This window comes from Chinchilla lanigera, unplaced genomic scaffold, assembly GCF_000276665.1.
Source record: "Chinchilla lanigera isolate Chin_1 unplaced genomic scaffold, ChiLan1.0 scaffold00021, whole genome shotgun sequence".
Lineage (NCBI taxonomy): Eukaryota > Metazoa > Chordata > Mammalia > Rodentia > Chinchillidae > Chinchilla > Chinchilla lanigera.
This window is the reverse complement of record NW_004955422.1, coordinates 25,627,119-25,640,274: the sequence shown is the minus strand read 5'-3', so window position 1 is coordinate 25,640,274 and position 13,156 is coordinate 25,627,119. Positions and strand designations below refer to the sequence as shown.

The following is a 13,156-nucleotide window of genomic DNA, read 5'->3' as shown; positions in this document are numbered from 1 at the left end:
TACCAGAGAAAAAAAAAAAAAAAAAAAAAAAAAATGGCTTTTAAGGCCAGACATGGTGGTACACACCTGTAGTCCCAGTTCTAGCACTCAGGAGGCTTAGGCTGGAGGATCAAGGTGAGTTTGAGGCCAGCCTGGGCTGCGTAATGAGTTCAGGGTCATCTTGAACTACATAGTGAGACCCTGTCTCAAAAAAAAAAAACCCAAAAACAACAACAACAACAATGACAACAACAACAAAAAACCTTTTTAAACTGGGGCAATCAGAGCTTTACAAATTAAAAGAAAAAATTTTCAGTTATAGTTCCTTTATGAGCTAAAATTATGAGTCTTGAGGTTGTGGTTGTTCCTAAAGTGACCATTTGGCACCATACTGTATTGGTTCCATAAACTCCAAATTCTGTCCAGTGAATTTTAGTTAATTGAAGGACATGAAAAGAATGAGTGGAAATTTTTTCCAAAACTGCTTTACCTGAAATCCTTAGGCCAAAGTTCTGTATTGTGATGCCAACCTTGCTCGTTATTGAAATTAATTGGAAGTGTGAGGAGAGGATGGGAGCAGGGAAATCCTGAATGGGGAAGTTAGTGGGACAGGGTGGGGGGTGTGATAGCTACAGTGTGAGTGGTGAAAGCTGGTCTTTGTGGGAGCTCTGGTCTGTGCCTGAATCCGTGCCCAACCCCCCCTTGTTGTTGGAGATGGAACCCAGATCCTTGCATATGCTTGGCAAGCACTCTATTGCTTAGCTACATCACCAGTCCAAGACAGTGATGGTTAGGTGCTATATTTGTGATTAGATTTTATCCTTATTTATTGGTGATTTATGATCCTTATTTTCTTTCTTTCTTTTTTTTTTTTTTTGGTCTTTTTGAGACAGGGTCTTGCTATGCATTTCAGGGTGGCCTTGAGCTCACTTTGTAGCCCAGGCTGATCTCAAACTCATAAGGATCCTCCTGTCTCAGCCTCCCAAGTACTGGGATTACAGGCATGTGCCACCACGCCTGGCCTGGTGGGCATTTTCTACTTATGTTTCATTCTGGTATTTGTGGGATTGAGAGCTGTAACATTGGATAGTCTTTTAAGTCCTTCTCTGAAATTCTCTGCCCTGCTTTAGTTTTGTCAGTAGAAAAGGTCACCATAGCTTGATGCTGAGAGGAAGAGCTCTGCTGGTGTGGTTCCTCTGTTACCTCCTGTAAATGGCTTAGTCATGCTAGGAGTAGGCTGGGGATAATGAAGTGATATTCATCTTTGGGCTGATTTTCTTGCTTCTCTTAGTCTCCTTGGTGGTTATGCTCAAGGTGTGGGATTCTGGCCAGAGTAGGGGAGCACTGGCTATAGGCTGTAGGGAATGTAGCATAATTGAATCAGAACTAAATAACAAGTTGAGTTTCTTACAGCTTTAGCACTTGGAAAATAGGAAGGGCAATGCAGTGTTATTTTGCTCTTTTCACCTGTGATGATTCTTTGGTCCTGGCAAGTAAGCCTCATTTACAGCCTTACTTAGTATGAAAGCACCCACAGTTTCTGTCCTTGTTACACCCTCAGTCTGTGTTGGAGTAAAACATGGGTTTGTGCTTACAGGGAGTCTTTGTTTGGAAGCCATCTCTGGTGAGTCGACCCTCAGCCCTTCTTACCTGGGGGAAACCAGAGCCACTTGTCTGTCAGGGCTCTGTGCCCTCTCATAAAGGACTGTTTTGCCCTGCAAGGCATTCTCTCTGGAGAAATTGCAAGTTAACTTGTGACAAAATGGGGGATTGTTGATTAGTGTTGGTCTGTGGTACTTTAACATGAGTGAGCAGATGAATCAGATTCTTCTTCCTAAAAATTTTTGGGTCATGTGTTCTCCTCGGCCTCCAGTTCAGTCCTTTTGGGCCAGTGCCTAAAGTTTGTGTTTATAACAGGAGTTGCTGTGCAAATGGTTTTACTTATAGAATCTCTGGCTGTAGCAGTTACTATTTTTTTTCCCTCATGCTACAACTGATCCTACATTTGAATGGTGGGGAAGCAGCTTGTGAATAGTTTTGCCCAGAGATGAAAGGAAGATCTAGGCCCACATATGCAGGTGCTACCCTGCCTACCCCAGAGTCTTCCATGGTGCTGAGGATTCAATCTAGGATTTTAGCAAAGAACTCTACCCCCAGCTCCCCAATTCTACCTCTTCCATTTTTTTTTTTTTTTTTTTTTTTTACATTTTTGAGACAGGGTCTTAAGTCTCCAGGTTGCCCATCCTGAGTTTGCAGTCCTCCTGCCTCAGCTTCCCAGAGTACTGGGATTACAGGCATGGGCCCTTACACCCAATTTTTTATCATGTGTTGGTGGGGAAGGATTAGTACTTCCCTTTCAAAGTAAATTGTGGGTGAGGCTAGAGGAGTGCCTAGGAAAGGAGTTCAAGACCAACCTGGGCTACAGAGTGAGTTCCACACCACCTTGAACTACATACCAAGACCTTGTCTCAAAAACCAAACCAAATAAATAAAAAACAAAAAAACAAAAAACAAAGTTAGTGTGTGGATGGTGATCACTTTTTGATCCCTTGCTCTGTGACAGACCCTTTACTTACTAAAAAAAAAAACAAAAACAAGGGGGCTGGGAATTTAGCTCAGTGGCCCAGCGCCTGCCTGGCAAGCGCGAGGTCGTGAGTTTGATTCCTGGAACTGGAAAAAAACCAAAAGAAAAGGGGAGCTGGTGCTGGGGACTTAGCTCAGCTTTACTAAGTAATTTTTATGCCTTATTTGACATAGTCCTGATAGAAATGTGGAAAGGTTATTATAGATGACAAACTAAGCTCAAGGAGAAACTGCTTCAAGTGACAAATCACATAAATGGGTAGAGCTCACTGAAGGTCTGTAGGGCATCCTAAATTGCTTTCCCTACAGTGTCATAAGCCCAATATATAAAATTGCTCAGAAGAAAAGATGTAAGGGGGACGAGAGTGAGCTGCAGTCATGTGTATATCCCTCTGATCACCCCATGGGACACATCTGAAACCCAGCCCTTTGGGAACCCATGCATGAAGAATTTGAGCCTCTCCTCTATGGCTTTTGAATTCTCTGAATCTTGGTGAATGAATGGGATAGAGAAGGGGTCTTAGAGTCCTAGCTGTGGCAGGTTCAAGAGCAACAGAAATCTGTCCAGTCCAAAGGCACCCGTGTATTCCTGTTTCCTTGAGGAGTTAAGCTTACCACATATCTCTAGTTCTGTTTTCCTCCCCCTGTAGCTATTCCTGACCACTCTCAGATTGTTTGATATGCTGAGTTCCTAGTAGTTAGAGGGGCAAGGTGTGGAAGCTTTGTTTCACCTGGCATGAGTAAGGACAGAAGCTTCTTTTTTTTTTTTTTTAAGCTTTCTGAAGGAGGCAAATTAGAGGAGGTAAAACAGGATGTAGAATTTTCTTTGGTGATGGAGATTGAACACATGGCCTTGCATCTCCCACTGAATGACATCCCCAACCAATGACGCACTTATTTTGACTTATGTTACTTACATGCTAGATGTTGTCTATGGCCACAGGAGAGCTTTGTTATCAGCCACCATGGAAGAATCCCACGGGAAGATACTCTTTTAGTGATAACATGAAACCATGAAAGAAGGTTTTGGAATTCTCTCCAGAAGTAGACCTAGGCCATTGTTACCTTGTTTTCTTCTGATGTATTCAAATTAGGTTGTGTTCTGCATGATTAGGGGAGGAAGTTCAAGATGATACCTTGTCCTTTGGAATAAAAAAGGGTGAGGACCAGGATATTAATATCGAAGGAAAGTGGCCCCTGAACACCAGTGACCATAGTTTGGGTCAGTGTGAGTGGCATTTGATATTGTGGCTTCAACTTCAGCTGAGTGGCTTGGACAGTAGGCAATGTGAAATGATGGGAGAACTGTCAGAGGTTAGTAGGAAAGCTTGAGTTGTAATACTAACTCTGTCTTAGACTTACTGTGGAACTTGGGGTTCTTTCATCAAAAGGAGTAAGCTTCAAAGTTAACTCCAACTAGCTGAAAATTTTGCACACAGGTGGTACTTAATATTGTCCTTTAGATTGTTGGAAGTGTCTGTAAAAATGACAGATTTTGCTTGAGAGGGGTCTGTTTAGAATGCTCTAGCTTGCTTATTTACTCTCTTGCTTGCTAGCACTCTCACAGCATAGCCAGGAAAAGACAGGAACCCATATCTTTGTTGAAAGTCATTGTTAAGCTACCTTATGTGAGAATGGCTTACGTTTTCATCTTTAGGCCTCCCTTAGCATAGTCTGCTGTTGCATTGCTGGTGTTTTACTCCACCAAGCCTAAGTATATATCCTGAAATCCTGCTTGCCAGCCAGTTTCTTTCTATATGGGTAACATTTGTGATAAATGCGCCTCTTTTTTTTAATACCCAGGAATAAAAGGTCAGTAGGTAATTACAAATTGTCTGTGGCTGTGGTTCTCAGATTTTGCCATGCTTGTGTATCATAATCACCTGGAGGACTTGTTAAAACATGTTATGTACTTGTTAAGCACATAGTCTCAGGCTTTCTGGTGCATTTGAGGTGGGGCTGGTAACTTGAATTTCTGAAAAGTTCCCAGGATTGCTCAGGCTGTTGGATACACTTTGAGAAGCACTGGTCTACTGTAAGCTGGGTACTATGTGAGGAAGCAACTGATGTGAGATCTGGTGTCTGGCCTTGAAGAGCCTTTCTTTAAATTATGATCCATATATATGAAGGTAGAACTAACTGGGAAGCTCTGAAGACCAGGTGCCAAATGCATGTCTTAAAAGTTAAGAGCGGAGGAAAGTGCCAGTAGCTAGGTAGCCAGGAACCTTTTACTGAGCTGTTGTGGTCACTTGAGTTGACCATCAACAAGTGCATATTCTAGGCAAGAAAGCACTTTGATAAGGATATAGAGATGGAGTTGGGGATGAAGCTTGATGGTGGAGTGCTTTCCTGGCATGTGCAAGGTCCTGGGTTCAGACCCCAGCACTGGTTTAAAAAAAATAGTGGAGATGGAAATGTTATAGGCAGTTTCACAGGGTAGCAAGTAGCAAGTTGTTTAGAATTGGTATTTGATGCTGGTAAAGAGAAATAGGCTTACAGAATAATTTGGTTCAGTATATGTTGGACTTTGAATACTAGAAAAGACAGGTGTTTAGACTTAGTAGAGGGGGCCCGCCATTGACAAGGCCCTGTTTTTAGGGCTGGAGGAGAGGTGGTGTGGGAAGAGAGTGTATAAGAAGCGGGTAAAAGCCAGGTATGAAGTTGGATGATGTGGCACACGCCTGTAATCCAGTACATGGGAGGCTGAGGCAGTAGGATTGTTGCGAGTTTGAGACCAGCCTGGGCTACAAAGTGAGTTCAAGGCCAGCCTGAACAAAGTGAGCTCAAGGACAGCATAGTGAGACCCTGTCTCAAAAAGGACAAAAAAAAAAGCCAGGTATGGTGGCATATGCTTGTACTCTGAGCTTCTTGGAAGATTGAAGCACAAAGAACCGTTGAGCCCAGGAGTTCTTTTTTTGGAGTGGAGGTGATGGGTGTGAGTGAGGAGGGGTTTTCTTAGTCCAGGAATTCTGAGCTAGCTTGGGCAACATAGTGGGACCTTATGTCTCTCTCCCTAGAGAAAAAAAAAAACAAAGAAAAAGCGGAAAGAAAAAGAGCCAGGTGTGGTAGCTTATACTTGTGCTTCCAGTACTTGGGAATCTGGGGCAGTAGGATCACTGCTTGTTCGAGGCCAACCTGGGCTACCTACTGAGATCCTGTCAGACAGATAGATAGATAGCAAGATAGCAGATAGTTAACCAGGAGGTCTTAACTTCCTTGTTATATCCTTCTGCTCCCATCTCTCAGGGGTTTTTATTAGATGGAAAATTGGTTTTGAGAATTGAACTATGTTTACCAGTGGTAAACCATTACATGATTATCAGTGGTTCATCAGTAATCGTGACAAGTCTAATTGTGATTCTTTTTTTAAAGATTCTTGGGACAAAAAAAGAATAAAGAAAAAGGAGCACAGATTATTTCTAAAATGCAAACGTTTGAAAGCTGTGGTTTGGGTGCAATGAAATCTTTTGTAGTTGGAGGATTATTTGGGAAGATAAGATTATTTGGGGGGTGGGTGTAGCACAGTGGTAGAGCTCAGGTTTAGCATGAGGGAGGCCCTGGGTTAAATCTCCAGCATCAGAAAAGGGGGGAGATTATCGAGGATTCTAACTTCAGTTTTTTTGAGTAGGGTGTAATGACCCTTATTGAATAATTTCTTCTAGTAGGGAAACAACTGACAATACGGCAACATTTAGTATTTTGGTGGCCTCTATTTTAAAATATTATAACATATAGATAATTTATATCAGTTTTGAGGTTAATGGAATGTCAGCAAATGATACCTTTCGGAGACCTTTTAAAGTTTAAAACCGTATTATTGCTCCCACCAGGTATAGTGGTACACTTTGTAATCCCAGCACCCACAGAGCCTGCGGCAGGAGGATCATAAGCTCAAGTTCAGCCTGGGCAATGTAGCAATTTAGTGAGACCCTGTCTAAAAGAAAGAAAAATAAAACGGCCACCCCAGGAGCTATCCTCCTTTCCTTATTTCTGATAAAACTTTCCAAAAAAAAGATACTACTGCCCTCAAATTCTGAAAATAAAGATTACATATAATAAGTTAGTGATTGACCAAGGAAGAAAGAAATAAGCATGCATTTCCTCACATTTTTTTTTTCTTTTGGAGACAGGGTCTCACTATGTAGTTCAGACTGGCCTTGAACTGATCATGTAGCCCAGGGTGGCCTCAAACTCAAGGTGATCTTCCTGCCTTAGCCGCCTGAGTACTCGGATTACAGGTGTGCACCACTATGCCCAGCTTTTTGTTGTTGATTTTTGAGACAGGGTCTTACTTTGTACTCTAGGCTGCTCTTCCACTGTGCAGCTCAGGGTGGCCTTGAACTTTTAGCAGTCCTGCTTCAGCCTTCCCAGTGCTCGGATTATAGGTATGTGCCACCATGCCCGACTTTTCCTAACATTCTTACTTGTTGTAACAATATTGTGCTTTGATCTTGACCTCAATTTGCAAATTATTTTTATTTTAATGATGCATCATAAAAAGTTTTTTGGATGGATTTTTGAGTTACGTAAATAAAAGGCAAACTATCATCTTGACTAAGAAATTAAGGCAAACATACCATTGCCTTGGGCATAAGATGACCGGATTTGGTTTTTTGAGGGGGAGTGGTGCCTGGTTTCAGACTTAAAACCTCACATGTGCTGAGCAGGTACTCTACTGTTGTGCTACATCCCCACCCTGAATATGTTTCTTAAAACAATTGTTTTATCTCATGTATATTTATTGTGTGGTTAGATCTCCCTTGTCTTTATACTTTGAAAAGTTGCTGCTTTCATGAAACTATGAGTTAAAAATCATGATATCTTCTTGAATTTTAGGTACTTACACTGTGAAATTTTATGATGGAGTAGTTCAGACTGTCAAACATATTCATGTCAAAGCTTTTTCCAAAGATCAGGTGAGAAATGTGGTTTTGTGCTTTGTGTTATGAATAATGCTAACATTGTACTCTTTATTTTTTTTTTTTTTTTGCCTTGAAGAAAGACATTACATTCATGATGGAAAGTCTTTATTTCCAGCATATGACACAGTTTCACCAGGAAGTAATACAAAAGTTTGTAGAAGTTATAAATATTTGTCTCCTTTCATCATTTCGTTTTATTTTCTATTTTTTTTTGGTACCAGGAATCAAACTCAGGACCTTGCGCTTGCCAGGCAGGCGCTTACACCACTAAGCTATATCCCTGGCCCATCATTTCCTTTTAATACAGAATCTTTAGAAAAAGATGCTGAGTACTAGGATAGCATTGTGTTTTATCAGTTTTCCTCAAAAGTGTATGGTTACTATTCTTTCTTTTTTCCCCCTGGGTCCTGTCCCCAGAGCTGTTACTAATCACAGGGAATTTGTTGAAACAGTGGAGAAGACTTACAGCACATTTTCTCCTCATGACCATGACTTAGTGGTTGCAGACCTACTTTGCCATGGATTTGGCACCCACATATGCTAGACATGGCTGGTTTGAGAGTCTCGTGTGGCTTTATGGCCTGTTCACCTTGCACTCAAGTACTTGCCCGAGTGTAGGGCCTGAGTTTTGATACTCAAAGCACTGTCCATGCAGATATGAGTCCTCTACAAGTGTTACATATTTTCCTCATGACTTTTTCTCCTTTAGTCTTTTTCTTATTCATTTTTAATGAAATAGTTAAAGAGAAAGTGGAGATCAAAATTTGAATATTAAAGGCTATACTTTCAGGGATCATTTCTATAGTATGTTACTAGAGAAGTTTCTCTGATCATGTAGAATACCAAAATTTGGATGTTAATGTTTTAAAAACTCTGTTAGTTTTAGATGTTGAGACAAATTAATAAGAGGTTAAAAAAAAAAAACCCACAAATTAATAAGGTTTTATTAAAGCAAGTTAAAAGGTTTTGTCCACAGCTGTGGGGGAACATGCCTGCAATCCCAGCACTCAAAAGACTGAGGCAGGAGGATCACCAAGAGTTCAAGGCCAGCCTGAACTACAGAGTGAGACCCTGTCTGAAAAAAACAAAAAATGAAATGAAATAAAATAATGGTTTTATTACTGAGATGTCATAACTCAGACTTGCCTTTGGATGGTGGTTGATGGGGACAGTATCTGGTGCTTTTGTAACTTGTTATGTCTTACCCTGAGATGATCAAATGCTTCTTCTGCTCATCGCAGATTTACATAAATTCTTCTGTACATACATTGAAAATTGAGATATACCTTTAAAGGTAGACTCAAGAATGTTCTTACCCTTTGCTGGTTTTCCTCTTCAGAAAATTTACAAAATTACAAAGTTTTAGCCCTGATTATACTTCCTTTTTATTTGTCTCTCAGGCATATAGGGAGACACTCTGCACAAGGTTATTTTAGTCTTAAATTTTGACATTTTTGTGTTACATTTATGGAATGAATCAGATTTGTCTAGAACTGGCAGATTGGATCCAAAACTCTCTATATGGAAAGCCAGAGTTCCAGAGAAAGAAAAGTCAGTAAATTGATTGATAGCACTTATGGTACTTTAGCTAGGAGTGGGTACATTACCAGGTAATTCCCAGTGACTGTGTCTTAACTTACCTCATTCTTGGCAGGTGTGAAGCACAGACCAGGGTCAGTTGGACTTTTTTTTTTGGTTTTTCTCCGGTACTGGGAACTGAACTCACGACCTTGCGCTTGCCAGGCAGGCGCTTTTGCCGCTGAGCTAAATCCCCAGCCCCAGTTGGACTTTTTTTAATTGGTTGGGACTGAACCCAGAGCCTTCACACCGAGCTAATCCTTTTTTATTTTCTGAGACAGGGTCTCATTAATTGCCTTGGCTGGCACCAACTTGTGACCCTCCTGCCTCAACCTCCTATAGTGCTTGGCCTATAGAGATTCACCACCATGCCTGGCTTAGACTTGTTTTTTCAAGAGAGTAGGTAGTGGTTTGACTAAAGATCGCTTTCATGGACAGTTTTAAAGTTCACACACACACACACACACACACACACACAGAGTGAGAATCAGAATAGATTGAAATTTTTTCTGTAGAATCACTTTGTCCTAAATGTTTTGATAATCCATACTTCCATAACAATTATTTTATGAACTTAAAAAAGCACTGCGTTTGCTGTAGGAAACTGAAAAGCACTAAAAAAAAATAAAGAAAATAAGAAGTATATAGTCCTGTTATCTGGTGTAATTGCACTTAATATTTTGGTGAATATCTTGCTGTATTTTTTTGTTGTAAACATTTGTGTGGGTGTATATACTTGTTTCTTTTCAAAGTTGGAGTCATGTGGTATATTACTGTTCTGTAATTTTTTTCTCTTAACAAAATGATATTTTCCTAACTTCTTAGTACTCCCAGAATATGACCTTTAATAATTATGTAGTGTACTGTAATATGTATGTAATTACCCTTTGTGTAGCCAGTCTTGAATAGTCATTAGGGATATTTGTAAGTATAGAGGAATAGTCTGGTCATTCTCTTAACAAATTCTGTTTCTAAGAATTCTAGTTCAAAGCTATAAACTTTTTTGAGGGGGAGACAAGGTCTCACTATGTAGTCCAGGCTGGCCTTGAACCTACTATATAGCCAAGGTTGGCCTTGAACTCTCAGCGATCCTCCTGCCTCTGATTCCTGAGTGTTGGAATTACAGGCAAAAGTATAAAACTTTTTAAGTATTTTGACCTGAATTGCCAGTACACTGCCTTTTGAAAGGAAATTGCAAGATTAATTGATTGATTGATTGGTAGTACTGGAGATTGAGCTTGGGGCCTTCTCACTGAACTATATCCCAAGTACCCCCACCCTTCTCTTTTTTTTTGCGGTACCAGGGATCTAACTCATGACCTTGTGTTTGCCAGGCAGGCACTTATGCCACTGAGCTATATCCCCAGCCCCGCCACCCTTCTTGTTTTGAGATAGAGTCCCGCTAAATTGTCCAGGCTGGGCTCGAATGTTCCTTCCTTCTACCTTATGTTCCCAGAGTGCTGGGATTGTAAGTGTGTGCTGCCACACCCAGCTACAGTTTGTGTTTCTGCCAATAGCTCCTGAGAATGTCTTTTTGTTTTTTTTAAATAGTTTTTGTGACTTCACAAAATGTTTTCTTGCTTACTATTTTTCCTTATGGGACAAATTAAGCTTTCATTTGCTTAGTAAGTATTTAGGTACTCCTTTCTGCTTCCAGTAACAATCTGTGTGCTTGGTGTATGCTCTCTGCTGGGGATCCCACGTGAACATGGTCTCTGCTTTGTCTTAGGTCTTTGAAGAGGGGTACTTCCTTACAGAAATAAACTTCATTATAGTTTTAGAAATTCCAGAGCTTTTAAAGCTGGCTTTTTATGAGATAGTCGTACCAGCATACACGATTCTTAGGATGTATTTTAAAATAATTTAGGAACATAGTAATCAACAAACAGTTCTTCCTTTCAGTGAAGAGAACTCAAGAGTACTTCAGGAACTTGTGCTGAGACCAGCTTGTACCTGTGGTTCCTGGTTCGGCGATTTTTTTTTTTTTTTTTTTTTTTTTGAGACAGGGTCTTGCTGTGTAATCCAAGCTGACCTTGAACTTGAGATCCAACTATATCAGCCTCCTGAGTGCTGTGATTACAGGTGGGATAGGCAGTCTTAGTCGTTTTCCTGTTCAACCTCCATTTAGCAGTTTAGATTTTTCTCTACACAAAAACTGGACATTAGCATTCAATGGACAACTGAGTTAGGTCTTTGAAAAAGGCCTTGGTCAGTAGAGTAAAGTTAAGGGTAGGTGCAGGGGATTAGTACATTTTCATAGAACATCTCTGTCAGAAAGACTGCTTTCAGAAAAGGATCTTGGGTAGTTGTCTGTCCTTGTTAACTATTCTCTAATGATTTGCTCAGTTTGCTCATTGTCATAAGAGGGATTGGACTGTCTCAGAAGGAATTGAACATGGCAGTTGTTTTCTTTCAGTTTAGGATTGGTTCTCAAACCTCAGAGTACAGGAGGATATTTGCCGTGGTGTTTTCCATTATGTGACCTGGCATGTGTCCTTTTACTTTCTTTGCTTATTTCCATAAATTTGCAAAGTGCCTCCTAATTTTGTATCTGCAAGTAATCACAAGTTTGTTTCATCGCTATTTTGCTCATTTTAGAATATTGTGGGTAATGCTAGGCCTAAAGAAACAGATCACAAAAGTCTTTCATCATCTCCTGATAAACGAGAGAAGTTTAAAGAGCAGAGAAAAGCCACAGTCAATGTGAAGAAAGACAAAGAGGATAAAGCCTTAAAGACAGAAAAGCGACCCAAGCAGCCTGACAAAGAAGGAAAGTTAATCTGTTCTGAAAAAGGAAAGGTGTCTGAGAAAAACCTTCCCAAGAACGAGAAGGAAGATAAGGAGAACATTTCAGAGAATGACAGGGAGTACTCTGGAGACACCCAAGTGGACAAGAAACCTGAAAATGACATTGTGAAGAGTCCACAAGAAAACTTGAGGGAGCCAAAAAGGAAACGAGGCAGACCCCCTTCCATAGCTCCTGCTGGTGAGTTTCTCAAGGGCTCTGCAGCAAGCAGTGCCAGGGTGGTGTTCTGCAGCCTTTCACAGTGCTTTGTGTCAATCTTCCATGTTTGTGACTTTCTCTTATGATTTGAAAACAGTTATGGTAGAGGGATGTATCCAGGTGAGCATGTTGGAGAGTCGATCATCTGGCGTAGTGGTGAACTATCTCCAGACACTTCAGCTTACATGGCAGTGCCCAGTGAGCTCAGGCCTTTTGCTTATGCCTATTCAAATGACCTCAGTTTAAGGAAGTCTGAGGTAGGAAGCAGAGAACCTGGGACAGGAAGTAGAGTTTTAATGAGACAGGAAAGAGGAAAGAAGAAAATAGTTGTAGGCAAGGCACTAATAGTTGTAGCTTAGTGAGAGAGTGTATGTTAAATGTGTGAAGTCTTAGGTTCAATCCCTAGAATCCAAAGAAAAAAACCAAAAGGTGTGATCACCATAAGGCGGGACCAGAATACTGGAGCTGGGGAAGCACGGTGCATTTTGAAATTGAGCTTTCTAGTTAGGCGTGATAGTGCACACCTGTAATCTGGGAACTTTGTGATGCTGTGGCAGAGTGATGGCAAGTTCAGGCCCAGCCTGGGCAGTTTAGTGACTTAGCAAGACCCTGTCTCAACATTAAACAAAAAAACTTAAAAGGGGTAGAGTTTGAGGCCATAGTGAGAAATGCTGTAAGTGTAAAATAAACTTTGTATTTCAGATACTTAGTACCAAAAAAATATATATATATATAAAACACTCCCCCTTTATTTCCTGTGCTAGGGATTAAGCATGGGGCCTTGTGCATATTAGGTATTCTATCACTAAACTATACCTCTATCCCCCAGTAAGTTTTTTATAGTGATTACATGTTAAAATGTTTTTCGATATATTCATTTAAGTAATATATTTTTGTTTTTTGAGTTAGGGTCTCATTATATAGTTCAGACTGGTCTTGAACTCATGGTGACCCTTCTGTCTCAAGCCTCCCTTAGCATTAAGATCATAGGTGAGCACCACCAGGCCCAGCATAGGTTAAGTAATTTGTATTCTTAAAGCTTCCTTCCCTTCCCCTTCCCCTTCCCCTTCCCCTTCCCCTTCCCCTTCCC

At 40.6% G+C, this 13,156-nt stretch overlaps 1 protein-coding gene across 6 annotated transcripts in view; it reads left to right on the top strand.

Annotated features, from left to right (window-relative positions):
* The window catches only part of Phf20 (PHD finger protein 20), a 125,036-nt gene that overhangs the window by 48,272 nt on the left and 63,608 nt on the right, over positions 1-13,156 (top strand). For 2 of the 6 annotated variants that reach the window (XM_013514071.1, XM_005384764.2), the window contains exons 5-6: positions 7,399-7,478; positions 11,661-12,048. The exons of 1 other annotated variant lie outside the window; for it this stretch is intronic. In XM_013514071.1, the coding sequence (XP_013369525.1) occupies positions 7,399-7,478; positions 11,661-12,048 (468 nt within the window). Of the gene's footprint in view, positions 1-6,866; positions 6,948-7,398; positions 7,479-11,660; positions 12,049-13,156 lie in introns of all 6 variants that reach the window. 3 more of the 6 variants (XM_005384766.1, XM_013514072.1, XM_013514073.1) reach the window with 2 other exon arrangements.